Below are 27,374 nucleotides of genomic sequence, written 5' to 3'. Positions count from 1 at the left end.
TGAAGGGTAAATTCATGAAGGGAAAATTCATGAAGGGTAAATTCATGAACGATAAATTCATGAAGGGGAAATTCATGAAGGGTAAATTCATGAAGGGTAAATTCATGAACCGTTAATTCATGAAGGGGAAATTCATGAAGGGCAAATTCACGAACAATTAATTCATGACCGATCTTCACCCAATTTGTCTGATCGAAATGAACGAAGCTGTTAGCCAGTACTTGCTTCAAGTATTTGGTACTAAGGGTCACCATCTTGCTAGGTTATCAAGACGCCAGATCACAAGACTTGAATCAACTGCAGGGGTAATTCTTAACTTCGACTTAACTCTTACAGATAGGAAAGATGTCATTGACTCCAAGCGTGATAGTCTTTGTGCGTTCTTACGCAAACATCCATGGGTTGATATAGATTGTCAATCACCTTACGAAGATCTTGTTGAAGCATTCACGATTTACAGACAACTCCTTGACAGACCTGAGCAGAACATTCTGGTCGAACGTGATGGCACATTAAACCCAACAGACCAGCAACTCCAGAGAGAAGAAGCTTAAGAGTAAACACATTCATTTACAAACGTCACTTTTTTGAATTTTTTTTCATGAGCGTTCACGTGAAGATCAATGATGACAAAACGACTCCATGGGAAGATATCATTGACGACATAGAGAACGACCTTGATGAAAACATGATGGGAGCAAAAACATCAGTTCAGATCAAACTTGGTGAAGTTCAAGAAAAGATCTCTAAGACTGAAGCAAAATTAAAAGCTCTTACAGAGGTTGACGTTTATTACAGAAGTTTGGAGAGAACATTAAGCAAACTTGAACGACAAAGTCAAAGTCTTATCATTGTTCTTCAGAAACTCAATCTTATGCGACAATCATACAATGATTACATACACGTTAGAGACTTACCTTCATATTCTACTCCAGAGATAGATTTTTCAGATATTACCCCAATCCTTGCTGACACAACACTTACGATAGCAGGGATGCTTCCTACATACCCAGAGTATGATAACTTACCTCAGCTCTTCGAATATCTCAAGAAGAAGTTCATGATCTTACTTTGTGAGACCATGAAAGGTAGACAAAACACCAGAACAGAACGAGAACAAAGCTTATTAATTGACTTATTATATAATACTAAAGATATAAAGGAGTTTTTATTCTAACTTAGGTATTTTTGGGAAGAACTTATCTGGATCATATTTGTCATCCACAGGTCTTGGTATCAAAAGTCTCTCTGGTTCTTGGACTTCAGGTATAGGATATGTTTCCGATGTTTCCGATGTTTGCTTTGGTTTGTTTTGTTTGTTTGGCTTCTTTGGTTTGATTGGTTCAATCAGATCTTGAAGTTTTCTTGGTGCCTTTCTGGGTCTGAAATGTTCTCCATCTTTATCAGTAATAGTTGTGAACCAACCATTACCGTCAAAGTTGAATATCTTCTCAAATGAAGTTCCTTCATCAACTATTATCTTCTTGATCTTTCTCTTCTCCATTAGTGGAAAAAGTAACATTTCTAATTTGAATAAACAAATTCAATTATAAAAAATTTTATCGTTGATTAAAAACAATGAACCAAAAAACTGAATTAATTTATAATCTTGCTTTAGATTATGTTAATAAGAATGCTGAAGATCCAAGTTATTACCCAGAATTAGAATTCAATTTCTTCAAGAACAATTCAGCATTGTATATCATGAGTCCAACAGATAGGAGTTTCTCAGCAATTGTTGAATTTCATCCAGAATATAATGTCTTTTCATGCGCTTTCTATGGTAATGACAAAGAAATTTGGTCACCACCATATGATCAAATAATTCAATCAGAAAATCCAAATGATATTATTATCTCACTTGCACGAGGATTTATGCTTTATGACCAACTTAAAAATATCGAAGGTAAACTATTAAAAACTTAAATTTCACATCATTTTTTGATCCTAATGTCGTTCCAGCAAATTCTGTTAACGCTACCCTTGAATATGAAATCAGTTTTCCACCATGTGGATATTGGCACACGTATGATATTATTGTGATCTCAAAATCAATTGAGAGTTTTAAAAAACCACGTGATGTTACTTTTCTTTACATACTTGATAAAAAGACAAACCATGTCTTTAAAATATCTGATACAACAATATTTGGAAAAGCAATAATGAACTTGTATTCCTTAGAAGATGAATTATTGAAATATAAGAGTTGTATTTCATATGGTTTTAATTTGGATCAATATTTTGCAAAAGAAACAGATAAAAATAAAGCAATTTTACCAAATTTCTCTGATGAACCACATTACGTTTTAAGATATTTGTATGATGAAGCTAAAGAAATAGATAAAGAACATGAAGGGGAAAAAAATTATAAAAAATTTCCACAACCTGTTCCAGAAGGTCTTCTAGAAAAAGGATTTTATTTACTTCTTGAACTTGAATGGGATAATTTAGATGACCAAATTAATAAAATGAATGATATAATTAAAGAGTGGAAAAATTTATCAGAGTTTCTTTAAAATTTCTATGTTTTTAATTAGTATTTAAAGAATGCAAAGTATTTATTTTCCAATTATGAATAAAACGCGTGCTAAGTTACCACCTGAATTTATTTCAGCAAAATATAAGCAAATCAGAGTATTAGATGTTAAATTTTTTGAACGAAAAAATAGATTTATTTTGAATAATGAAACTGAACTTCTGACTGAAAATCAAGAATATGATACACCACAAAATCAGATTGTTTTCTACTCAAATATGATGGAAAATAGAAATGATAACTTTGTATGTTTTGCAAATTCTGAAAATCTTGTTAATCAACAATTAGTTATTCCAATCAATCATCCAATTGAATTCTTAGATTTAAATTTCCAAACTGTTGATGGTGAAGACTTGACTAGTAAAATGATAACTCGAAAATTAAAGTCTGAAATCGAGAGAAAGTTTTTTGAAAAAAACAATGAAACAGGACAAGAAAAAATCAAAACAAAGAAAGTTTCTGAAGAAACTGGTGAGATAAGTTTATTTGATGAAAATGATTATAGTTTAAAAGTTGAACTTGATGATGCAACGAATAATGTAATAAGCCTTCAGATATTTCCTGATAAAACTAACTTAAATGAAAAATTTACTCTTAATAAGGAAAATCCTGATATTGGTTTCCCATATTCATATTGGACCGAAATCTTCTATTATTTATTATCCAAAAAAGCACGAGTTCATACAAGTGTTGATGAAACAAAACATTATTTTACATTTGATATGACTCCACAAGTGCCAAGGAAAATTTTCAAAAACAAAAATAAATTTTATGTTATTTTACAATTAGAATATTCAAATTAAATAAAATCTTTCCAATGAAATCTTATATTCATCAACAATTAAATTATAGATGTCATTATAAGTTAAATTCAAATCATTAACGACACCATTTTTATTAACTTTAATTGCTGAAATTTCTTTTATTGGATTTATTTTTGTTGCTAATGCTCCACAGCAATTGACTTCTTCGTCTAAGAAATACTGTATCTTAATTTTATCATCTGAAACCCCGCACAAAGTACTTATTACATGAATTAAACTATCATGAGGTAAAATTATTTTTCCTGAATCATCTATTAAATTCATTATATTACCACTATTGCTAATTAACATGTCACGATAAATATGCATAAGTTCTGTTGTAATTTTATCATCAGTATCAACTGGTTCATAGACTTTCGGTGGTCCATAAACAACTTGAATTCCATCATCGGATGGTGTAGCTTCTGTTACAATTTCTCTTGTACTAAATTCTGAAGGTTTTGGTTTCGGTTCTGTATCACGTGAATTTACATTAACTTGAACATTCTGTAATATTTTACTTTTGTCCTGGTTAACACTGTATCCAAATGTTACTTCTCCTTTTGCACTCGTTGTTGGTCTATGCCTCATCTTTTTATTTGATTGTGATTAAAAAAATAGAATTATTAAATCATTTAATTAAGTTTTTAACGTCCGTCCCAATAAGCTTGTTCATGTATATTTGATGGGGCAGCTGGTTCATCGACTTTCTTCTCCGCGCAGTTCATGAAGGATGTTGTTGAAGATTACCCTTGTTCGTTCACGAATTCTTTTCTGAGCTTGGTAAACGATCGTGTTTGGTTCTGAATGTGGTAATATACGATGCCAATTTTGAGTCTCCCATTCTGCGCGAAGGAAAGTATCGTGGACAATGTACAATTTGACATCATGATCATCAACATGAGAAGTAGTTCTCTCCAGAACACCTTCGTAAAGTTCATGTGTATCTCTTTTGTGAAAATATACAAATGAACCATCTTTTGGAACTCTGCATTCTGCACGGTATTTTGTCATTCCTTTCCCCTTTCCATTCTTCTTCGTCTTTCTGTATTTCCTGAAGATCTTCTTGCAATCCTTCTCACACTTCTCCTGTATCTTGTCATTCTTGCTGAAAACAATTACCATTTGAACTGCGTAGATGAAATCTTGTCTGAGTCTCTGAAGTACAGCTGGACGAAATGTTTCAATGAGCTCTCTTGGAAAGATCGTAAAAACACGTTCAACCCATCCATCTGCATCATGTTCCATAAGAAACTTCACTGAATCCTTGAATGAGTCTGGATCAAATGTACTTGGTGCTCTTCCTTTCTTTGTCTGAAACTTGTTCTTTGCATTGTCTCTCAACTCGTTTATTGCTTCTTCAAACATCCATCCAATGTTAATGTCAACCAACTTTTGAACACCTGGGCAATTGATGTCGTCTGTGATAAAGTTAGTATACCTAAGTCGTGTACTGTGGCACTGCGCGCCTCCGTACACCACTTAGCGGTTTTGACACTTTACGAAACCGTTAACGTATATTTTACAACACAAACGACAACACTAACTTAACCTTAAATATATACAAAGCCACCAACCACTTCACCTCACTAATGTTTTCACAAACGACTTCACTTGTAATGCATGAAAATTCGGTTCAATTCATTTTTGACACTTTACATATATCATATTGCAAAAAAGTTTTTAAAATATGATGTATGAATAAGAGTATGATTGGTATAGATTTGGGTTGTATAAATGTGATTGAACAATTGTTAATGGAAAGTTCAAAAACTTGGGTGCAATCAGAACTGATTGCACCCAAGTTTTTGAACTTTGTATAAGGAATTGTTGGCTATGATGTACTGATCATGAATCAGTACATCATAGCCAACAATTCCTTCCCAAACAACCCGAAATTTGTCTGATTCCACACTAATTTTATTAATTTATCTAAACTTTTATCCTCGTCTACAATTTAATCATCAATAATTATCTCTTGTTCTATTTCACTATTATATATATATATATATTTATATGATTTGATTTAAAAAAAATAAATAAATAAATTAATAAATCATTTACTCAAATATATCAAAAGTTTTATTTTTATATATAAAGATAACTACTTTTAAAAAAAATACCCTATATATTTTTGCCATGTAAACTATTTTTGCCATGTAAACTTGTCACTTTTGTCAGAAGTGAAGTGAACCGAATTTTCATGCACAACAACAAACGACTTCACTAATGTAAAAATAAACGTTCTCACTTACAAAAGTATTGCAACTCCTCCCATTGCTGTGCTTCATATAACAGCTCATAATCTTCTGACTCACGTTCTTCTTCATATAGGTCAAAGTCACTGTCATAGTTTATACCTGTAAGTTTTGACAAAGCTAATGAAACACGCTTACCGTTTGTATCGTATGCTTGTATAAACTTTCCATTCTTCATTCCTTCATAAACGCTCAAACTAACTTTACCCTTTCTCCCTCGTATCTGATAGAATGTATTTTCACGAGGAACGAAGAACAAATTCTTGAACTCATGACCGTTGTAGTTTGTTATCTCAATAGTTTTCGTCATTTATATAAAAATAAAATAAAAAATAAACTTAAAAATTAATGATATCACCACCCTCACACGTATGAAAACATAGCACAAAAATAGATTTAGGTGAAGTGGTGAGATCTCACCTGTTTTTTCACCCTGTTGAATTCATTGCTTTATAACTCTCTTCCTTGGTTTCTTTTTAGTTGCTTTCTTCACGTCTGTCTCCAACTTGACTGTCTTTCTTCTTCGGCCGTAATGATACCAGTTACTTCCACCAGTCAATGGGTCAAATGGTCTTTCGTAATGGTTTCCATACATTCCATAGGGACCATACGGAAGAACTACTAGTGGAGAAGAAACATTTTCTTTAGTTCCATCGACTCTATTTAAATGCATTGTTTCACCTTTCATCTGGTCATTAAAGTCTTTTGCGTGTTTTGCAAACTCATCGTCTTTTCCTAAAGCATTTTCTGACTCAGTCGCAACCAAATTGGATGCTTTATTTATGAGCCCCATTTTATTTAATCTTAACTTCTTTGCAACCCAGCCTCCAATCTTTCCTTTATTTGCGTCTAATGTCTTTGAAACCCTTCCTCCACTCATTTTATTTACTGCGTCATAAGCTCCAAGTGCTTTTGCTCCAAATGCTAATGCTTTTGTTCCCATTGCGCCTAAAGCTGCCCAAACTACCATTTACCCCATATTAAAATCATCTCTCTTCAATATTATCTCATAAAAGTTCTCGTTACTGGAGAAAGTCAATGAAACATAAGCGTTCTCACGGGCTTCGCCCTCACCGCTTTGCGGTCTATCTAACTTATTTCTTATATCATCTATACGCTTCAAAATGTCTGAACAATTGCTAACATCTTCTACAACAGTTATTTCATCATGAATGACCTTCAAGAACAAGCTCATTTAATATGCTATTAAAATCATCTCAATAATGAGTCCATCCTTTCCGTCTTTGGGTAGCACAACATCTTTCATTGAAGAAGGTTCGACAAGTCTTATGTTAAACTTACTGACAAAGTTTGTTATACTATAATGCTTTGGCGGCGAATACATGTAGTTTGAAAGACATAATATAGATTCTTCAGCAAATTCACTTATACTGGATTTTATAACAATGTTCTCACGAGACCAAATACCACCAATTGACAATCTTGTAAGCAATCCTGCTGAACCTTCTACTGTAAACGTCGATGGTAACATTCCACGAAGGTCATCTATTGACATCGTTGAGTCACTGTATTTAAATATTTTCTTAAAGCAATCGTCATTATCTAACCATGCAATAGCTTTGAAGTTTTCATTCGAATATACATCTGCTTCATTAAATGTAAAACCTGACTTCTTTGCAGAGATGACTTTAAAATCTATTGAGTTTGTTTCAAAATTATATGCTATGGTAACTTCTGAAGGTAATGGATGTCCTTCCGCAGTCAGTTGTTCTCTCACTACCGTTTGAAGCTTTGTATTAAAAACTTTCATGTCATCTCCTGTATCTAAGTTCACATACACAGCAACAGGGAAACTATCTTGCTTCTTTGTTTCATCATTATATCTCAAAACATTAAAGTTCTTCAATAATATTGTTCTTCCTGCTGGAATACTTCGAACCTGTCTGATTTCAATAGCTTTCTCACCTCCTACATACTCTACCCAGTGTCTTGGATATTCATAAGTATACTGACTTTCTTGAATTTTGGTTGGTTTCATCATAACGTGTTCATAGTATATCTTTATACTCTTGTCAGTTAGACTCGGTGCTATGTTCTGAATATTTCTGACTTGCATTTTTAATGGAGATAAAATGAAGCATTTAATACATGACGTAGATGAAGACATGAATGAAACTACAGACAAACTTAACTCTTCTCTTATTCTTCCTTTCAGCAAAGATTATGAGTTCTGTTCAAATGGTGTGTATTTCTATTGTGGAAAGATGGGTTCAGGTAAGACATTTAACCTCATTCGTCATATACTCATAACAGAACGTTTAGGAAATGACTCATATTATGACCAAATCATTATATCAGCAACTTCAGACTCTATGGACTCAACAGCGAAAACATTTATGTCAAAAGTTCAAGCCTCTGTCGTTAAAGTTCCAGACAGTGAACTCATTGAATTTCTTCAACGTTACATTCGACGTAAGAGGAAATATTATGCCATCGTTGAATTTATACAGTCAGGATGCAAAAGACTTCTGAGGAGATGGAAAGAATTATTGACAAACACCACTTACGTCAATACTCAGGAGTTTACGATATGAAACGACTTACAAACTACATTCTATCAAAACTTTCAAAATACCCCTTCAAAAAGTATCCTTCAAACACTCTGCTCGTTTGTGACGACTTCGCCGGAAAAGGTTTAGTGTCAAAACCAGACTCACCATTAGCTAACATCATAACTAAAGTCAGACATTACCATTTAACTGTAGCAATACTTATGCAAACATGGAGGTTTTTAGCTTTAAACATAAAACGTCTCATAACTGACTTCGTTATCTTTCAAGGTTTCTCACGCTATGACATTGAACTCATTTGGAAACAGTCAGGTATAACATTACCTTTTGAAGAAATTTGGGAAGCATATAAGTCTCTCATCTCTCCTCGTTCATACCTTGAGATTCATATCATGACTAATACCATTAAAGTCAAAAATATTCCATGGGAACGACCAACATTGTTTTAAAGTTTAACCTTCAATTGACTGATGGTAAACAAATTCCATGCATCTCTGTCGCCATTTCTGTTAATATTTTTGCTGTCATTCATATCATCCACTTCCCCATCCGTTAGCTTTTGAGGATATGTGTTAGAATAGCTGTTCTTAAATGAAGGCTTCTCTCCCTTGAGAGCATAAACTCTATAACTTTCTGCATACTTTATGTTTGAACCTCCTGAGCCATCATTGACATAAATTTTTATAGGCTTCCACCCTTTGTTCATATTCCTGCTTCTTCCCTTTGCTCTTTTGTTCAGTAGTTCTACATCTTTATACACAGCTCCTGTCTCAGTGAATTCAACAATATTTTCATTCGTTAGCTTTACATTCAAACCCTTGTCGAGTATATTATTCATTTCATACATATAAAAGGTTTTTATTCTATATGAAATGAGAAGCAAATCCATCTTAGCTGGTGCCGTTAATGTTCCAATTGAACCAACATCAAATGTTGACTCACGAACGACAAACAATATTGTCATAAAGAACTATAGTTCGGAGTGTTTGAAAGAAAAAGAACCAGATCTTAAGTCGGTGAATTTAAACACAGCTTCAAACGCTAACGCTACATCAGATGTTAAGTTAGAGTATCCACCACTGGACCAAGTTCTTTCAAGAGAATCCAACGACAACCCTTACACAAATGTTCAAACAAATCCTTCAGATAACGTAGACCATTACCTTCTTCAGTTATACCAAACAATTTTACTCAAAGACGATAAGAAGCTTTTGACAAATCTTATAAGTAAGAACCAAATAATTCTAACAAAGGAGGACCTTGAAAATGTTATCTCACGAATAACAGGGAAACAAAGTGTCATTGACTATCTCGACCCTGAAATCGAATGCTGTGGTCAAACTCCACTATTCATGAAAATAGGTAACATCCGCATCATTGAAACACCAGGAACTACAGGAGTTGAGTTTAAGTATAAATATTCGAACGAGTATACAAAACTATCTACTTACTATAAATTATGTCTTAAATATGTTTTAGTAAATTAAAGCAGTCAGGAGGGCTCTTTGAGCCCATCTTGGCGCTTTGCGCCGTCAGTCAAAAAATTTCAAGTTAGCAATTTGTAATATCTGTCCAAAACTTCTTCAACAGTATCGAACTCATCTTCATAATGCAAACCTAATCTTATTGACTTGGTGCAGTTTTCACTAACACAATATTTTTCTGTTCTCTTGACTGACATAACTAACTCATTTGTTTCATCAAACAGCAACAACCAAAGTTCATGACCTAATACATAACATTCATACTTTATATTTTTAGCTCTGAGTTCTCTTGTAAGCTGTTGCATTTAATATTTTCTAAAAAGTCAACTTCAACAGTCATTCGCACTGGTGCCTTCAGTTCTACAGGCTCTCCTTGAAAGTCAACAAGTCTGAATTGCATGTCTTTCAAATTATGAGGACTAATGCGAACTCATTTACCTAAATGAGTTGCTATGACAGGAACGTTTGGAATGAACATTGAATTGACTGCATAACAGAAAGACTTATATTCTACTGAACCTTTACTATTAACTCCTGAAATACCTGTGACATTAGCTATTTTTGACTTAATGTACAAACAATTACCATAACATACGTATGGAACAGATTTCATCTCAATCGTTTTGTCAACACTTTTCAAAGGAAATGTCATATGGTATGCACCCAAAAGAAGTTGTACTCTATGACTCATTCTTGGTATCTTAAACTCTTTCTCGCTGCTGAACTTCAATGTTCCCTCAGAAGAGAGTTCGACATCTATGTTGTCAATAGTGTTTCGTACCGAAATGGCTCACAAAAAAGTGACAGAAAACCTTAAATTGCGCGGCAATTTTAATTAAAAAAATAAACATTAATTTTTGTGATTGATATTATGCATTTTATTTATATTATATAAGATTTAAATTTAGGGGAAAAATTGGAAAAAAAATAAGATTGGAAGTCTTTAGGTAAGAAGGAAAGGGCAAGAGATATATAGTGTACCTATATACCTCTTGCCCTTTCATTCTAAGTAGAAATGGGAGAAACTTTGTCCGCATCATAAGTTATGCGGACAAAGTTTCTCCGATTTCTAATGGGAATTGCAGGCTATGAGGCACTGATATATAATCAGTACCTCATAGCCTACAATTCCCCTTATTAGACTTCCAAACTTTGAGTTAATGTCAAGACATTAATTCAAAGTTTGGAAAACTTCTCGTAAGAATCAATCGTCAAAAACCTCGATTGCAGTTATATTCATTGTGTTAAATTTGATTTATTTTGAAATTTTTATAAATTAAATTTTATATAACATAAAGCGTTATGAATTAGTATTTCCATATGAATTTTATCTCGAAAATAGTAATTCTGTCCAGTTATATTTCGGTTAATTTTGGAAATTTCTAGGAATACTTTAAGATAGTATGATTATATATAACTCTGCCTTCATGATTTATTTTAGCTTTCGCGCAAATATCAGTTAACTTAACTCCATTATTTGATTTTGTGATGGCTTCACAAAGCCAATCAATATCAATCTCTTCTGGAGAATGTCTTCTCATCTAGAATATTTTCAATACTTTACATACAAACATTTTTATTTCTAAAAAACTTTTTAATTTTTTCTAGGATATATGAATGAAAATAGTTAGAACAAGATTTTGAAGCTCAAAACATTAAAAATTATTAAAGATTTGTATAATATGATTAAAAATGGGAAATAATATGAGGCAATATAAAGGAATATGAATATTAAATAAATATATCTAAATAGAAAGAATCAGAAAAATCAAATTATTGGCGCCAAAAATGTCACCTTTTTTGTGAGCCATTTCGGTATGAGACATATGTTGTCAATAGTTTCTTCATTTATGAGAGTATCTATGACTCCAGCAATTTTATCTATTCTATACCCAGCTCTATTAGGAAATGTTATAACACTTCTTTTGTCATCTATTTCAATCTCTATGAAATCTGTTTCATCTGTTATGACAAAAGTTGCGATAGTATTGAAGTCAACAACTCTGAAAGCAAGCGCTTCATTCTGAAGACCTAAGTTTGTTTGTAGCTTTACTGTCCCGTATTCGTTTGGGTCTGTACTTTGCAAATAGAACAACATTTTATTCTCATTAAAATATGACTATTGCTGCATATGCGTATGAAACAAATGAAGCAAGAAGAGCACATGAACTAGTAAACGAAAACTCAACTTTAACCATTGAAGGCAATGATTTAGTCATTGACGATGGAAAAACTAAAAAAGTCATTGATTTCGATACTTTTAACACTTATGACCCATTCATTACAACAAGCAAGGTTCCCATCATAAATGATGGAACGGTGCAATATATAAATTCTACAGTAGATGCCTCATTAGTGAAAGTATTAAATGTTCTCATTGAATTGTTAAAGAGCTTTCGATTTGACGACAACATTAAATGCCTAAAGAATTTAGTCATGAATGAGAAACAAATTCTCGGCGTTGCTGGTAGCAGTAATGATGTACACCTTATGACATTAGAATATTATAACGAACATAAAGATGAACTGAAAGGAGAGAAGGGTGACACCGGACCTCAAGGACCACAAGGAATACAAGGAATACAAGGAATACAAGGACCTCAAGGCGAAAACGGTTTGAATGGTGAAGATGGAAAGGATGGAAAAACTGCTAAATCATGGATATGGAACCTTATAAATACTGTTTAACAGCTGCTTCATATGGAGTTCTTCAAATACCAAATCGGAAAGATATGGGCAGTACTTGGTGAAGAAGTTTTAGATGACGTTAAAAATGCTTTGAACTTCATTTCAAATGGTTCGGATACTATTAAAACTTTATCTGGTTGGATGCAAGAAACAAGGAGTCAAATAGATACTGTAAGACGTATAGCAAACAATGCACGTACGGGATTGGATACTTTACGAGAAGCACAAAATACACTAAAGGAAGCAAATGATATTCTTGGCTCAGTATCAGACATGCATGAAGATTGGCTTAAAGGTATTGACAAATCTTTAAAAAATCACAGTCAGTCTATTGCTGACTACAAGAAGAGTATAGATTTTTTACATAGTGCTATGGACGTACATGATGGAAGCATAAGGAACTTACTTAATGCTAACAATAACTTACCAGGAACTATTAAAGCATTTATAAAGTCCTTTGTAAAACCTGGTGCTCTAACATTTAGGTCTTTGAGAGCAAGAGCATTGAAGTCAAGAGATGCAGAAACTCCAACAGAACCTACAGAAGGAACTGAAACAACAGAAACTCCAGAAGAACCACCAAAACCAACAGCTAATGAAATATTGTTCGAATATTTTCCAAGGTACTCTGTTCTCATTGCATACATTCAAGAAATACTTAAGAAAGCAGACTTGACTTTAGGAGATGATGAAAGTTCTGTATATCTTTCGTTCCAGTTTCAAATAGCAGAACTTTTGAGACAGATATGCTTAATGTATGACAACATCTCTGATTTCACAAGATATGATGACGACCATGACCCCGAACACGGTGAAGAAGAAGTTTTACAAACATCCATTAAGACAGGAAAGGTTTTAACACAAAGTCTCATTATTGACACTAAAGATGGCGAAGTGGACGTTCTTCAAGAGCTGAAGAAAAATACTTCTTCGGGAGGTGGTGGTAGGCATGAACTTGAAATAAATGAGATAGAAGAGAAATTAGCCGAAAAAGCAGATAAAAACCATGTTCATTATATAAGTTCAGACGAACAGATTATAACGGACTACCATGGATATTTAACACAGGATGAACAAATAAGCACTGAAGATGTTAATGAAAGAAGATATAAATTCATTCGTGCTAAAGGTTATGATATACGCTGTACTGTACAGTATGACACAGGTAAAGCACCAGAAGCATTTGGTTATAACGATGAAATTTATGCCTCTACTTTCTCTGTTAACGGTGTATTAGTTGAACCAAGATTTACATTGAGAGTTAAGACAAAAATAACCGTTGAAGATGCTATTAAAAGTAAAGCTGACAAAGATGAACTTGACGCAACGAACAAAGTTTTGAAATCTCATAAACACAATATCTCCGATATAAATGAACTTCAAGCTACATTAAATAGTAAAGCTGACAAGAGTATATAAGAATTTCCGAAAAAGTGACAGTCAAAAAAGTGACACTTTCAATAGGGAGTAACACTTAAAAAGTGACAATTTAAAATTCATGATCAGTACATCATAGCCAACAATTCCTTATATAAAGTTCAAAAACTTGGGTGCAATCAGAACTGATTGCACCCAAGTTTTTGAACTTTCTTGAGGGAATTAAAGGGTGAGAGATTTATAGTCTATCTATATATCTCCCACACTCTAATTCCCTCCCTGACAGCGGGAAACTTTGTCTGAATGTTAAACTATTCAGACAAAGTTTCCCACTGTTTGCGAAGGAATTGTTGCTATGATGTACTGATTCATGAATCAGTACATCATAGCCAACAATTCCTTATATAAAGTTCAAAAACTTGGGTGCAATCAGAACTGATTGCACCCAAGTTTTTTGAACTTTCTTGAGGGAATGGAAGAGTAAGAGGTATACATTATGAATATATACCTCTTACCCTTCCATTCCCTCTCTGACAGCGGGAAACTTTGTCTGAATGTTAAACTATTCAGACAAAGTTTCCCGCTGTCAGCGAAAGAATTGTTCCATCTGGTGCATAGAGTGTGAATCTATGCCCCCAAATGGAGCAAGTCCCTCGCGAAATTGCCCAAACTTGCGTCGCATTTCAAAGATTGCGACCCAAATTTTGGCGATGTCTAGTAGAGATGGAGTATTTTGAGTCACTGACCTATATGCAGTGGCTCAAAGGGCTCCATCTCTACTTTGAAGCAAGGAAACTTTCCTCGAATTTTGATAATTTGAAGAAAGTTTCAAGCAATTAACAAAGGATTACTCGCTATGAGGTAAAAATTCTAGATTTTCACTCATAGCGAGAGCTTCCCTTTCATTGCTTGAAAACTTTCCCCAGCTTCAAAATGGGGAAAGGGCTGTAAGTCGACTCCGATACCAGCAGGTACCAGAGTATTTAAAAGAGAAGCCCTCGTACGAGTTTCTATGAAGACCTTCTCATTCAAGAAGATCTTAATAGAAAATCGTACGAGGGCATTGGAAACTCGCGTCTGGTACATGTTGGACCAGAGTGTTTGAGATTGAAGACTCTGGTACTAACATGTACCAGAATTTATGATGAATTTAAGATGGACCATTATAAAATGGTAGCGGTTTGTTTCAAAAAAATTTAGATGAGATTTGCATAGATATAGATTATATGATTTATACATATGAAAAATAATATATAAAAATATAATTTTGAGATAATTATGTAAATAATATTTTAAATATTTGAATTTGAGGTATAATTTTATAGTAAAATATATTATAAAGAGTATTTATATAAATATTGTAAAATAATATAAGTAATAAAAATTGAGACCCCCTCCCTGTTTTTGATGTTTTGTCACTTTTTCGGTAATTCTTATTGTTTCCTTGACGCAACGAACAAAGTTTTGAAATCTCATAAACACAATATCTCCGATATAAATGAACTTCAAGCTACATTAAATAGTAAAGCTGACAAGAACCATACACATGAATCCTTCACTACTGTTAGAGCAGACGACATAATATTGAACTATACTCTTGGTTCAAGTGCACCTTTAGAGAATCCAAGTACAAGCGTAAAAGATACACTAAACTCCTTAAATAACAAATGTATGAACATTGAAGGTCATGTCAGAAACTTTGAAACACATGAACTACCAACAATGTTAGATAAGAAAGCAGACAAAAATCATACACATAACTCCTTCTCAACTGTTGCTATAGAAAGTATTGAAGGAACGGTTGGCGGAACTGGTGGGGAGGGCGGAGTCACGTCGCACGCGGCTGCATTATATTATAAACCTCCTAACTTTCCACAAGGTTTAACATCGAATGAAAACATAACAACGAAGAAAGAAATTAGCTGTAAAAATGTTTATGTCATGGACGATGAAAATAATGTTAAATTCACTGCTCAAGATTTATATGATAATAAAGCTGACAAGAACCATACACATGAATCCTTCACTACTGTTAGAGCAGACGACATAATATTGAACTATACCCTTGGTTCAAGTGCACCATTAGAAAATCCAAGTACAAGCGTAAAAGATACTCTTAACAATTTAGATAACAGTTGCAGGAATATCGAAGATCATGCCAGAAACTTTGAAGCATATGAACTACCAACAATGTTAGATAAGAAAGCAGACAAAACAGAGCTTCAAACATTAAAGACAGAAATTCTTCAAACATTATATCATGTTGGTTCTATTTATACGTCAATGAACTCAACAAATCCAGAAACAGTTCTGGGTTTTGGTACGTGGAAGCAGATTGTAGATAAATTCTTATACTGTGCTAGATATTCAAAGCAAACAGGAGGTTCGAAGAAAATTAAAGAAGCAAACCTTCCACCGCACACTCATACAGGAACTACAACACAACAGGTAATCATTCACATTCAATAACAAAAAGAGGTTTACAAATCTTGCAGCAGGTTCGGATAGACAGGGAATGAATAGATATGATATTTCAAGTGACCCAGTAGATTTCAAGCACAGGTATTTTCTGTGGAACCACAGGTAATCATTCACACACTTTCACAACAAATCCAACAGGCTCGGTGCAGATTATATGCCACCATTTGTGACTGTATCGCATGGTACCGCGTTCAATGAACGCGCTGAGCCTAGAATAAAATCTTTAACTTTACATAAATGAGCTTGAAAGAAGTATTCGAACAACATCCATGGAGGTCATTTAAGAAGTTCAATGAGCAGCAAAAAGTTGGGGATTTACTAACAGAGCTGAAGTGAAAAAAGTTCTTTGACAAAAATGTTGTACATCAAACAAAAATAAACCCTTACGACGTTATATACGAAAACATAAAAACGTTTGACAGAAAAGTGACAACTTACGTGTCAAAAATATAAAAAGTGATATTTTATTCATCATTATCTTCTTCATAATTTATTTCATATTCTTCGTCTTACCAACAAAAGATGGGAATGTGAACAATTGCGGGCAATTTTAGCCATTTTGGCTTGGAACTAGAGCCGCGAGGTACATGGATAGTATCAGTACCTCACAGGCTCTAGTTCTCTATATGGCGCCGAGAAATTTTGGTGAAATGTGGTCGCATTTCACCAAAATTTTTTCGGCGCCATAGGATGAATTGAGGGTGAGAGATATTATTTCATACAATACTACTCTCACCCTCCAATTCCCAGCAAAATGGCTAAAAATTGCCGCAATGTGAACAATTGCGGGCAATTTTTAGCCATTTTGGCTTGAACTAGAGCTTGCGAGGAACATGGATAGTATCAGTACCTCACAGGCTCTAGTTCTCTATATGGCGCCGAGAAATTTTGGTGAAATGTGGTCGCATTTCACCAAAATTTTTTCGGCGCCATAGGATGAATTGGAGGGTGAGAGATATTATTTCATACAATACTACTCTCACCCTCCAATTCCCAGCCAAAATGGCTAAAAATTGCCCGCAATGTGAACAATTGCGGGCAATTTTTAGCCATTTTGGCTTGGAACTAGAGCCTGCGAGGTACATGGATAGTATCAGTACCTCACAGGCTCTAGTTCTCTATATGGCGCCGAGAAATTTTGGTGAAATGTGGTCGCATTTCACCAAAATTTTTTCGGCGCCATAGGATGAATTGGAGGGTGAGAGATATTATTTCATACAATACTACTCTCACCCTCCAATTCCCAGCCAAAATGGCTAAAAATTGCCCGCAATGTGAACAATTGCGGGCAATTTTTAGCCATTTTGGCTTGGAACTAGAGCCTGCGAGGTACATGGATAGTATCAGTACCTCACAGGCTCTAGTTCTCTATATGGCGCCGAGAAATTTTGGTGAAATGTGGTCGCATTTCACCAAAATTTTTTCGGCGCCATAGGATGAATTGGAGGGTGAGAGATATTATTTCATACAATACTACTCTCACCCTCCAATTCCCAGCCAAAATGGCTAAAAATTGCCCGCAATGTGAACAATTGCGGGCAATTTTTAGCCATTTTGGCTTGGAACTAGAGCCTGCGAGGTACATGGATAGTATCAGTACCTCACAGGCTCTAGTTCTCTATATGGCGCCGAGAAATTTTGGTGAAATGTGGTCGCATTTCACCAAAATTTTTTTCGGCGCCATAGGATGAATTGGAGGGTGAGAGATATTATTTCATACAATACTACTCTCACCCTCCAATTCCCAGCCAAAATGGCTAAAAATTGCCCGCAATGTGAACAATTGCGGGCAATTTTTAGCCATTTTGGCTTGGAACTAGAGCCTGCGAGGTACATGGATAGTATCAGTACCTCACAGGCTCTAGTTCTCTATATGGCGCCGAGAAATTTTGGTGAAATGTGGTCGCATTTCACCAAAATTTTTTCGGCGCCATAGGATGAATTGGAGGGTGAGAGATATTATTTCATACAATACTACTCTCACCCTCAATTTTAATTACTTAAACTCATTCTATTTTTTTGACATGTAAATGTCACTTTTACTGAGATCTGACACAATGTCAGATCTCTTTTTTTCGTATATAAGACGACTACTTTTTACCAATTTACTCCAACACTCCTGACGCATACCAATTTGACACTCTCATTCAAAGCAGAAAAGGAGGACATAAACCATTCCTCAGCTTCATTAATGTTAACACTCGCAAAGCTTTTGCGTATATAATGAAAAATAAAGGAACTCGTGAAGTGTTAAGAGTTTTACAAAAGTTTGTAGCAGAACATAGCCCAAGTACTTTAACATCAGACCAAGACAGTGCATACCTCAGCAATGAAATCACAGAATTTCTCATTAAGCATAACATAACTCACTACACTACTGAAGACCATAACCATAACATACTCGGCATCATTAACCGCTTCATAAGAACGCTCAGAGATTTAAACCAAGAGCGAGACTTTACCGAAGAAACAATGAAACACTTTCTCGAAGTATATAATTCCTCAACACATTCTACAACAGGACATACACCAAATTCAATGACACAACAACAAGAAGAAAAGTATATACAAAAGAAACGAAGCCAAACACAAAATATCAGAAATTCAACACAATTTACCCTCATTCCTGGTACAAAAGTTCGTGTAGTTCTTGACGACAAACCGTTGACAAAGAAACGTTTAAGGTTAAGTCGAAATTATTATATCGTAGACTCTACGCAAGGTAATGGATATCTTATAAAAGCTGCCGACGACTCTATTGCGTTTTATCCTCGTCATAAATTAGTCGAAAGTAGTAATGGCAAACTTGCTGAAACCATTGACGAAGCAAAGCGAGGAGTGGTTATTGAAATACTTGGCTATAACACAAACGATGACACTTATAAAGTAAGATATGAAGGAGGCGTTGAAGATGTTATACCATCTAAGAACTTGAGAGAGTCGAAGCCAACACATCTGGGACCATTAGAGCGGGAGTACTGGAAAGACAAAAAATATGCCAGAAAGAATAAGAAAATTCTTCTAAACTTTTTCATTAGATGTAAATCAGACATGAACGAGAACAGTCATGATATCATTAATGGTACCATTTATTTACACCAAAAATAAAGTTTATGTTAGAATGTTAGATCTAACACGTTTTCTAACCACTTTTCTAACCTCATTTCTACCCTCATGAATTTCCTTAAGACAGAAAAAATAACGTTAGTTTTATTTTTTTTCTAATTTTTTATCTTGTAGGTAAGAACAGAAATGTCAGTCGAAGCAAAAACATTCACTAACAAATCTAATGGCGAAACATTCACAAAAGGCACTTATAACGGTATTGAAGTCTTACGTAGAGACAAGGATGGTTATATAAATGCAACAAAGATGGCAAGAGAAGCAGGAAAGTTAAACCATTTAAACAGATTTCTCAATAGTGCTAAAATGCAGGAAATTCTTGAGTTTTGGTTGAAAGAATACGGTCGAGCCAAAAGTGGCTCGACCTCAAAACAAGCATTTTATGAGCTTACTAAGGGTGTTATAAATGAATTCAAAGGTATTTACATACATCCTGACTTCGTTCATTTTGTTGCTGAATGGTGCTCTGTAAAGTATGCATTTTATGTCAAAGATATTATGGACTCCATAGACAAGAAAGTTCATGAGAAGTTAGATGAAGAAGAACTCGAAGATACAGTAGAGAATGCTAAACCTTTGTTCGAACAAGAAGTTGGAAAAATGTGCGAAAAACAATTAGAACATGAACGTGAGATATGTTATGGTTATAGAGATTCTCCATACGAACTAGACCAATGGGAACAAGAAGATTTAAAGAGAGAATTTAGAGAATATGAACTCGCTAAGATAGCATTAGAAGCTGCAGAAAAGAAGTTAAAAGTTTGGGGTCGTTTTGTACAAAAATATTGTGAGTAAATGAACTCATTATTTTTGCATCATGACACGAAGTGAAGATTCGCACTTCGTCAAAAAAGTGAAGGTTCCCGATGGTTTCAAACCGCCATACTTTACATGAAGATAGTTTACAATGTCAAGTAAATATCATGTACGATAGAAACGGTTATGTAAAGTTTACATTTTGTACAAAAATATTGTGAGTAAATGAACTCATTATTTTTGCATCATGACACAAAGTGAAGATTCGCACTTCGTCAAAAAAGTGAAGGTTCCCGATGGTTTCAAACCGCCATACTTTACATGAAGATAGTTTACAATGTCAACTAAATATCATGTACGATAGAAACGGTTATGTAAAGTTTACATTTTGTAAAGTTTTGTCTTGAATCAGGACAAGTCTTGTATTTTTTCAGAACAAGTCTTGTATTTTTTCAAGACAAATCTTGTCCTGATTCAGAACAAGACTTGCACTTTTTAGTCAGTTTTTCTTGTAAAGTTCTCAAATTTGAGAACAATTGTCCTGATTCAAGACAAGTCTTGTATTTTTTCAGAACAAGTCTTGTATTTTTTCAAGACAAATCTTGTCCTGATTCAAGACAAGTCTTGCACTTTTTCAGGAAATTCTATCGTCCAACTTTACAAATGTCACTTTTCAACATGATTGCATTTTGGTCGGGGAACAACTTTCTCTCATTTTGTCACTTTTTCTATCGTTGTGTTTTGTCACTTTTCCCTCAGGGTGTGTGTCAGAAAATATCCAAAATCTTTATAGTCTCGTATCTCCTTCAATTCGTGACGGTTTGACATGTATGACACACCATTCAATTCAGAATTATGTGCTGAATCTTATGACCTTCATTTGTTCGTGACTTCTTTTCACATATGTAACCATGAATTTTTAACATTTCTTTAACACAGAAAAATAAAGTTAGTTTTTTATAAAATATTTTTTTTTATCCGGAATATAAAGACAGATATGTCAACAACAGAGAACACAACAACTGCTATCGTTCATGAAGCCATTAATGAAGAATATGAATACATACAGTATAACAAACAATTGAGACTCATTCGTTCGGTCAAAGACGATATGTACCAGATGCAAAGTATAATGAATGCTCTTCGTTCTACAAAGCAAGCCTATCATTGGTTTGAAAACCAACAGACAAAAGAACTTTTAGAAGAATTTCCTCATATGATTGCTTCCCTCGGAAAACCGAGGGAAGAGATTCCATTCGAAAATCGCAAGAATTTGGCACCTGGTTTGAAAGGTTATTATGTTCATAGACTTTTAGTAAATGCTGTAGCAATGTGGGCTTCACCTCGTTATGCTTGTTATATTTTCATGATGTTAGATGAACTATATAAAGCAGAACGTGAAGATATGGAAAAGAAATTTCATGCAAAAGATGAAGTCATTGAATCCAAAGACAAAAGCATACAGAAAAGAATACCACGTTCAGTACCAAAAGGAAAGGAAAAGAGTTATAAGTATATGATATATACTGAAGAGTTGGAGAAAGAAGAAGACAGTGACATGGTTATGTTGCATTTAGTCAGAAGAAACAACAAAAGCTTTTACGACCTTGCTAAGATTTACAAATCTGACAGAAATTGGTTCTATCGTGAAAACTTACCGATTTCAATGACACCGAATGAAGATGTTAAACAGATAGTTCAAGACACACTTCCTCAAACACACTATGACATCAAAGGTTGCACAATACTTACATTCAAAGAAGACTTAACATTACTGAAGGAAAAAATAACAGAATATTTCGATAACTTCAAAGAGGAAGAATGAAAAAAATCTCGTCGGGTGCCACGTTAGAACCATAGTGGAGAAAACCATGATAAAAACAAAACGCTCCATGTCGATCATAATCGACGAAGTGCTGCAAATCTTCACTTCGTCAAGTTTATTTTGTTTTTACCATTTAATTGTTGTAAAATGTCGATATGAAGACTAACCAAAAATATATTTTTGCTTAAATGACGTCAGGGTCAATTTCTTCAACCATTTCACTTCCTTCGTCAATGTCAATAGAAGCTTCTTCAACCTTTGGTAAGAATTTCTGTATAACATCTTTGTTCGTTATTGTCTTCAGAGATGAAGGATAATATTTCACATTTGTTTCACCCTTCTTATATTCTTTCTGTTCGGAAAGATTCATAGCAATACTGAAGAAGTCAATGTTAGAGTTCTTTATGACAGTATAATGAGTATCTTTGACATTCACGAAGAAACTCTTTTGTTTCAAAACTACTGCTAACTCTTGTGAAGTATAACGTTTGCGGTCAATGACGATAGCTAATGGTCTGACATACTGACCGAACTTAGATTCTTTCACAAACTTCTTGTTAAAGATAACATTAACATTTGAAGCATTATTGAACTCATTCTTGATGGCATTAGCGAGAGCATTGTATGAAAAGAACTTGCAATCTTGCATGTGTTTCATTATAATAAAAAGTTCGAAATATTTTAAAACTAGCCTTAAAAAATCTAAGCTAATTTTTTTCTAAGAAATTTTTTTATTTCCTACTAAAGATGTATCGGAAGTCGTCTAAGTTAGAACACTCGGAAATAAAACAACTTCTTACAGAAGCTAACATAGATGTTGCAAAACATTACGCGACAAACAAAAAAGCACTCGCTGACATCCTCAATGACTACAATGGTGAAATAACTTATGATAGAATTCATGAGTTCATAAAGCCGCAACGCGGCGAGGACGAAGTCCATGCAAGAGCATTTCCTTTAAATGACGTTGCTATTGACTTATATCATAGACGTTCAATACCTCATGAAGTAAGAAGAGAAATGTTTGACATAACAAATGCGAACGTTGGTCATACTCGTAAAGCTCTTTCGCATGATGTTCGTCAAGAAATGTTTGAACTTACGAACTCAAACGTTGGTGAAACAAGAAGAAGAGACGACACACTGAAACAACAGAGAAGAGAGATGTTTAAAAGTGCTATAGAACAAGTTCGCAAAGCTAATAATGTCATTCGTTCCATTGACGACAAACCAAAAGAAGGTGAGAGATGGTTAAAGAAAGATGAAGAGAATAGGAAGAGAAATGTGAAGTCAGGCAATAGACTCATTGACTTTAACATCGAAGCTTTAGATGAACCAAACAGAGACTACTTACACAAACATTTCGGTAAGGTTTTCATGAGACTCTTAGAGAAGATTAAAATAAACTCCCAACAAAGATGGATGGTATGTTATAAACTTGGTGGAAAGTATGAATGTTCTACGTTAAACCTCAATAATATTGGAACATTACTACATCAGCTCTTGAAGGAGAACTTTATATCAGAGATAGAAGCAAATGCTGCAGGTATTGTTGAAATGCACTATGACTTCTTCTTGACAAACATAAAGAATCTTACTGAAATAAAGATGTATGATTTAACTGAATATGAAGGCTTAACGATGTCAGATGTTAAGAAAGGAAAGCCACAGAAGCGACCATATAGAGATGAAAGCACACTGACAAATGACCAGAAAGCCATTTTGGAAGCTCTTAAGCAAACAGGAAACCCAGCACTTATAGAAAGCTTTTGGAAAGATAATGGTGAAAAGAAGTTTTATAAGAAGAGAAGCGGTCAGTTCTGGAAGTATCTTTGCACATTACCTATAAATCTTGAACGCCACCAAATCTTCAATGAACTGAACAAAAGAACTGCAACACTTATGACAGAAGACAATTGTTTCGTTTATGCTTGCATTCAGGCTGGAGTAAATGAAGAAACTATTGACCACATGAGAGAAGTCATTCGTGTTAGAGACTTTCCTCAAAGTAAAGTACAAGAAATTTCTGACGCAACAGGTATAGCATTTAATGTTACCATTGGTTACTTCAATGACTCAAGACATAATGAAATAAAGAGATACATACCAAAAGAATGTAAAACTGTTCGAACTATTGACTTACTTCTTGTTGAAGACCACTACATGCTAAATGAAAGACTTCCAATGACAACATATTTCATTCGCAACTATATAGAAATCTTGAAGGAGTGTGGTGGAATGAACATTGAGAAACAGATGAAGATTTATACAAAGAGAGAGAACAAATATGTTGTTCGTTATGATAGAACAACACCGCTATGGGATGTTATGAAAACATTGTGGGAGTGCAAATATTTCAAACCTATTTCTTATGGAGAACTTTTCACATATACGACTGACTTATATAAACAGAACCTTGCACCATTTAAAGATTTGACATATACTCCAAAGTATTGTGTACAACTGAAGAAGAAAGCCGAGTCAAAAGAAGTAAATAAAAATAAGTGCAAGTTCATTCCTGAGCACGTTTTCTTTGCTGACTTTGAGTGTAGTACGGATGGCTTTCATAAAGCTTTTAACATCTGTTATGACAGTGAAGATGGTTCAGTGAGTGAAAGCATTTGGGGTCAGAACTGTGCAACAGAATTTTTGGAACGACTTCCTGACAAGAGTTTAATATTTCCATAACCTCAGTTATGATATAAACTTCATCTTAAGACACATGACAGAAGTGAAAGGAACTCCCATCATTAAAGGTTCACGAACAATGCAAATAACTGGCTTATATAAAGGAAGGGCAATTATTATAAAAGACTCTTACAGTGTTATAAATAAGAAGCTTAAACTATTTCCTGCTATGTTTAACTTACAAACAGGACCGAAAGAAGTATTTCCATATAACTACTACAGCAGTACTTTGTTAGCAAATGACAACAGAACTGGTGTCATTTCTGAAGCGTGTAAGTTTATCCAGGATGTGGATACGTTCATGAAAAACATAGATTCCATCAAAGGTTGCAGAATAGATGAAAACCACTTCGACTTAGAAAAATATAGCACATTTTATTGCAAACAAGATGTAAGAATTTTAAGAGAAGGTTTTGTTAAGTTCCGCAATGACATATTGAAAGAATTTGATTTAAACGTTTATGACTACGTTAGTATTTGTTCAATTGCTAACAAATTATTTGAGAACAGAGTATACTTCCCGAATGGAAATCTTTATGACCTCTCAAATAAACCAAGAGAATTTATTTCGAGATGCATTCAAGGTGGAAGATGTATGCTGTCAGATAACATGAAACAAAAGAGCGAAAAGAAACTCATTGCTGACTTCGACGCTGTTTCATTATATCCATCCGCTATAGCAAGACTTTATACTTTAGAAGGAATTCCAAAAGTATTGAAGGATGAGATGTTAAGCACAGAGTATCTCATGAGACATTTATTCAACGACGACCAAAAGGAACCTATTGGTGAAAAGTTTATGTCTGGCTTCTTTGTTCTCATTAAGATAACAGAGATTAGCATACATAGACACTTTCCTTTAATAGTTTGTGACCCTGAACTAAATCCAGAACTTAACGTTCCCAGAAGTTCAAACACTTGCTGTCTCATGTATGTTGACCATATAACATTACAAGACCTCATAAAATATCAAGGTGTCAAATGTGAAGTGTTGCAAGGATACTATTACGATGGAAACAGAGATATTAGAATAAGAGATGAAGTAAAGAAGTTGTTTGAGTTAAGGTTAAAGTATAAGAAAGAAGGAAATCCTTTGCAAGAAAATATAAAGCTCATTCTGAACAGTATTTATGGCAAAACTATTCTATCTCCTATTGAGTCAAAAATAACCATAGTAGATGACAAAGATGCTATAAGATATGCCATCAGAAACTACAACCATATAGTGAAGTTCGAAGGTTTGGATGGTTCAGATAAAACTATTTTCAAGCTAACGAAAAGCATTTGCAGACACTTTAACTTCTGTCCACTTGGTGTTAATATTCTATCTATGTCGAAGAGAATAATGTGTGAAGTATTCTGTACTGCTGAGACTTAGGAATGGACATCTTTTATAGCGATACCGACAGTATGCATCTCTACAATGAAGATATCCCTCGTTTAGCTGAAGAGTTTGAGAAACGTTATGGAAGAGTTCTCATTGGTAAAAACCTTGGTCAATTTCATAGCGACTTTGCAGAAATAACACCTGGAAAACAAAGTTTAGCATACAAGTCAATATTTTGTGGAAAGAAGACTTACATAGACTTACTCACTAACGATTTAAATGAAGTTGCATTCCATGCACGTTGCAAAGGTGTCAAACAAGACGTCCTTGCTTTAACAGCTAATGAAATGTTTCCTGAAGCTATACAATGCTATTACAATGAAGATAAAGGTTTAATGGTTCCGCAAGGAAAATTTGACAAAGACTCTGAGTTCAGTGTTATGAAACTTTACAAAGCACTTCATGATGGTCAAGAGATTGGATTTGACTTATGTAAGTCTTCTAGTCCTTGCTTTGCTGAAAAGTTTAACTTTTCTATTCAGACTAAGACTTCATTCATAAGAAAGCTTAAGTTCTGAGGTCATGAATGAGAAAAATAATAAGGTCATTTATTTTTGTCAGCAATGAGGTCATTCGTGATAAAAATAAGCCGCTAGCGGCAAGGCGAAGCCCATGTGGTCATTTACAATACTGCGATGGTAGAGTTTAAGAGTTGTGCTTCAATGTAGAGACAGTCCTTATGGTCTGGAGGTAAGAACACTGGGCAGTTATGGTCATGAGTGGAGAACATGTCTATCCAAAACTCACGATTGAAGCCAGTTAATTTATAGTATTTAGGGTTAGGAAGTGGTGAAGTTCTTGTATGACCAATGAACTCATTTTCAACTCCCTTACTTAAGTTTGAATATAATATAGCTTGCTTTCTATCCAAATGCCAGGTGTTACAATCTTTGAAAATTCATTTTTCCTCGGAAGCATTGCATCATAATTGAAAACATTCTTGAAATCATCACTTGGTTCAGAGATTTGAAATCTTATACGTAATGGATTTTCTTTCTCTTTAGCGACTTCATTGAATGGTGAATATATAACAAACTGACAGTCATGAGTTCCATCTTCATTTTCATTAAATTCATAATGAAAGTCTATAAGTTGTGGCCGACTACCTTCTTCTTTCAGTTGTGCAAGAAACTCACGTAAAGGCTGTAAAGTTTGTACTTCAATGTTGAACTTTTTCTCGAACATCTCATTAAATGAAATCATACATTGCAACAATGTTGTATCGTCTTTAAAGTATTTGTATATGTGAATGTTTTGGGCGCTTAAAGACTGTTCGTCATTTTCTATCTCGACTTGAAGTATAAAGTCAACCTTTCTGAAAGCACGTGTTATATACATAGATGTTATGCCAATGTACTTCTCTTCATTTATGTTCACAATCCAGTCTGTTGGAAACTTAAACGTTACTCTGTTCCCCTTTATTTTGACGTCAGGGTT

General features: G+C 34.2%; 14 protein-coding genes and 3 pseudogenes across 17 annotated transcripts, besides 13 other annotated features; 11 read left to right on the top strand and 6 right to left on the bottom strand.

Annotated features, from left to right (window-relative positions):
• Positions 1-164: 164 nt before the first annotated feature.
• Positions 165-554, top strand: TVAGG3_0145000 (uncharacterized protein; the record flags this gene model as incomplete). The annotated part of the gene is made up of 1 exon (XM_001314306.1): positions 165-554. The coding sequence occupies one exon, from the start codon at positions 165-167 to the stop codon at positions 552-554; it is 390 nt and encodes a 129-aa protein (XP_001314324.1).
• Positions 555-601: 47 nt separating this feature from the next.
• Positions 602-1,177, top strand: TVAGG3_0144990 (uncharacterized protein; the record flags this gene model as incomplete). The annotated part of the gene is made up of 1 exon (XM_051224432.1): positions 602-1,177. The coding sequence occupies one exon, from the start codon at positions 602-604 to the stop codon at positions 1,175-1,177; it is 576 nt and encodes a 191-aa protein (XP_051109418.1).
• Positions 1,178-1,578: 401 nt separating this feature from the next.
• Positions 1,579-1,926, top strand: TVAGG3_0144980 (uncharacterized protein; the record flags this gene model as incomplete). Its single annotated transcript, XM_001314307.1, has 1 exon — positions 1,579-1,926. One exon carries the CDS (start codon positions 1,579-1,581, stop codon positions 1,924-1,926), a length of 348 nt encoding a protein of 115 aa, XP_001314325.1.
• A 236-nt stretch (positions 1,927-2,162) lies between these two features.
• On the top strand, positions 2,163-2,516 carry TVAGG3_0144970 (uncharacterized protein; the record flags this gene model as incomplete). Its single annotated transcript, XM_001314308.1, has 1 exon — positions 2,163-2,516. The coding sequence occupies one exon, from the start codon at positions 2,163-2,165 to the stop codon at positions 2,514-2,516; it is 354 nt and encodes a 117-aa protein (XP_001314326.1).
• An 814-nt stretch (positions 2,517-3,330) lies between these two features.
• TVAGG3_0144960 (uncharacterized protein) lies at positions 3,331-3,930 on the bottom strand (the record flags this gene model as incomplete). The annotated part of the gene is made up of 1 exon (XM_001314309.1): positions 3,331-3,930. One exon carries the CDS (start codon positions 3,928-3,930, stop codon positions 3,331-3,333), a length of 600 nt encoding a protein of 199 aa, XP_001314327.1.
• A 108-nt stretch (positions 3,931-4,038) lies between these two features.
• TVAGG3_0144950 (uncharacterized protein) lies at positions 4,039-4,707 on the bottom strand (the record flags this gene model as incomplete). The annotated part of the gene is made up of 1 exon (XM_051224431.1): positions 4,039-4,707. The coding sequence occupies one exon, from the start codon at positions 4,705-4,707 to the stop codon at positions 4,039-4,041; it is 669 nt and encodes a 222-aa protein (XP_051109417.1).
• A 62-nt stretch (positions 4,708-4,769) lies between these two features.
• Positions 4,770-4,935: a mobile genetic element.
• Positions 4,770-4,935: a terminal%2Cinverted (terminal inverted repeat of Maverick transposon ID:TVAGG3_0144940).
• Positions 4,936-5,085: 150 nt separating this feature from the next.
• Positions 5,086-5,246: a mobile genetic element.
• A 306-nt stretch (positions 5,247-5,552) lies between these two features.
• Positions 5,553-6,064: a terminal%2Cinverted (terminal inverted repeat of Maverick-1B transposon ID:TVAGG3_0144710).
• Positions 5,553-27,374: part of a mobile genetic element that runs on past the window's edge.
• On the bottom strand, positions 7,087-7,674 carry TVAGG3_0144920 (uncharacterized protein; the record flags this gene model as incomplete). The annotated part of the gene is made up of 1 exon (XM_001314312.2): positions 7,087-7,674. A coding segment is annotated over one exon (588 nt), but the record flags the coding sequence as incomplete, so codon positions are not given.
• On the top strand, positions 7,724-8,152 carry TVAGG3_0144910 (uncharacterized protein; the record flags this gene model as incomplete). The annotated part of the gene is made up of 1 exon (XM_051224430.1): positions 7,724-8,152. One exon carries the CDS (start codon positions 7,724-7,726, stop codon positions 8,150-8,152), a length of 429 nt encoding a protein of 142 aa, XP_051109416.1.
• TVAGG3_0144900 (uncharacterized protein) lies at positions 8,574-8,975 on the bottom strand (the record flags this gene model as incomplete). The annotated part of the gene is made up of 1 exon (XM_001314313.1): positions 8,574-8,975. One exon carries the CDS (start codon positions 8,973-8,975, stop codon positions 8,574-8,576), a length of 402 nt encoding a protein of 133 aa, XP_001314331.1.
• Positions 9,001-9,615, top strand: TVAGG3_0144890 (uncharacterized protein; the record flags this gene model as incomplete). Its single annotated transcript, XM_051224429.1, has 1 exon — positions 9,001-9,615. The coding sequence occupies one exon, from the start codon at positions 9,001-9,003 to the stop codon at positions 9,613-9,615; it is 615 nt and encodes a 204-aa protein (XP_051109415.1).
• Positions 10,564-10,770: a mobile genetic element.
• Positions 13,710-13,739: a terminal%2Cinverted (terminal inverted repeat of MuDR-2B_TvMULE3 transposon ID:TVAGG3_0144870).
• Positions 13,710-15,120: a mobile genetic element.
• Positions 15,093-15,120: a terminal%2Cinverted (terminal inverted repeat of MuDR-2B_TvMULE3 transposon ID:TVAGG3_0144870).
• Positions 15,121-16,356, top strand: TVAGG3_0144860 (annotated as a pseudogene). Its single transcript has one exon. A coding segment is annotated over exon 1 (1,236 nt).
• Positions 17,221-17,329: a mobile genetic element.
• Positions 17,471-17,579: a mobile genetic element.
• Positions 17,721-17,829: a mobile genetic element.
• Positions 17,972-18,080: a mobile genetic element.
• TVAGG3_0144810 (uncharacterized protein) lies at positions 19,411-20,076 on the top strand (the record flags this gene model as incomplete). The annotated part of the gene is made up of 1 exon (XM_051224428.1): positions 19,411-20,076. One exon carries the CDS (start codon positions 19,411-19,413, stop codon positions 20,074-20,076), a length of 666 nt encoding a protein of 221 aa, XP_051109414.1.
• On the top strand, positions 21,035-21,590 carry TVAGG3_0144800 (KilA, N-terminal/APSES-type HTH, DNA-binding family; the record flags this gene model as incomplete). The annotated part of the gene is made up of 1 exon (XM_051224427.1): positions 21,035-21,590. A coding segment is annotated over one exon (556 nt), but the record flags the coding sequence as incomplete, so codon positions are not given.
• TVAGG3_0144790 lies at positions 22,025-22,520 on the bottom strand (annotated as a pseudogene). The gene has a single exon. A coding segment is annotated over exon 1 (496 nt).
• TVAGG3_0144780 (organellar and viral DNA polymerase type B) lies at positions 22,574-23,554 on the top strand (the record flags this gene model as incomplete). Its single annotated transcript, XM_051224426.1, has 1 exon — positions 22,574-23,554. A coding segment is annotated over one exon (981 nt), but the record flags the coding sequence as incomplete, so codon positions are not given.
• On the top strand, positions 24,720-25,674 carry TVAGG3_0144770 (organellar and viral DNA polymerase type B; the record flags this gene model as incomplete). The annotated part of the gene is made up of 1 exon (XM_051224425.1): positions 24,720-25,674. A coding segment is annotated over one exon (955 nt), but the record flags the coding sequence as incomplete, so codon positions are not given.
• TVAGG3_0144760 lies at positions 26,560-27,122 on the bottom strand (annotated as a pseudogene). The gene has a single exon. A coding segment is annotated over exon 1 (563 nt).

Source organism: Trichomonas vaginalis, chromosome IV (genome assembly GCF_026262505.1).
Source record: "Trichomonas vaginalis G3 chromosome IV, whole genome shotgun sequence".
Classification (NCBI taxonomy): Eukaryota; Parabasalia; order Trichomonadida; family Trichomonadidae; genus Trichomonas; species Trichomonas vaginalis.
The sequence above is the reverse complement of the archived record's forward strand: the minus strand, read 5'-3'. Positions and strand labels throughout refer to the sequence as shown.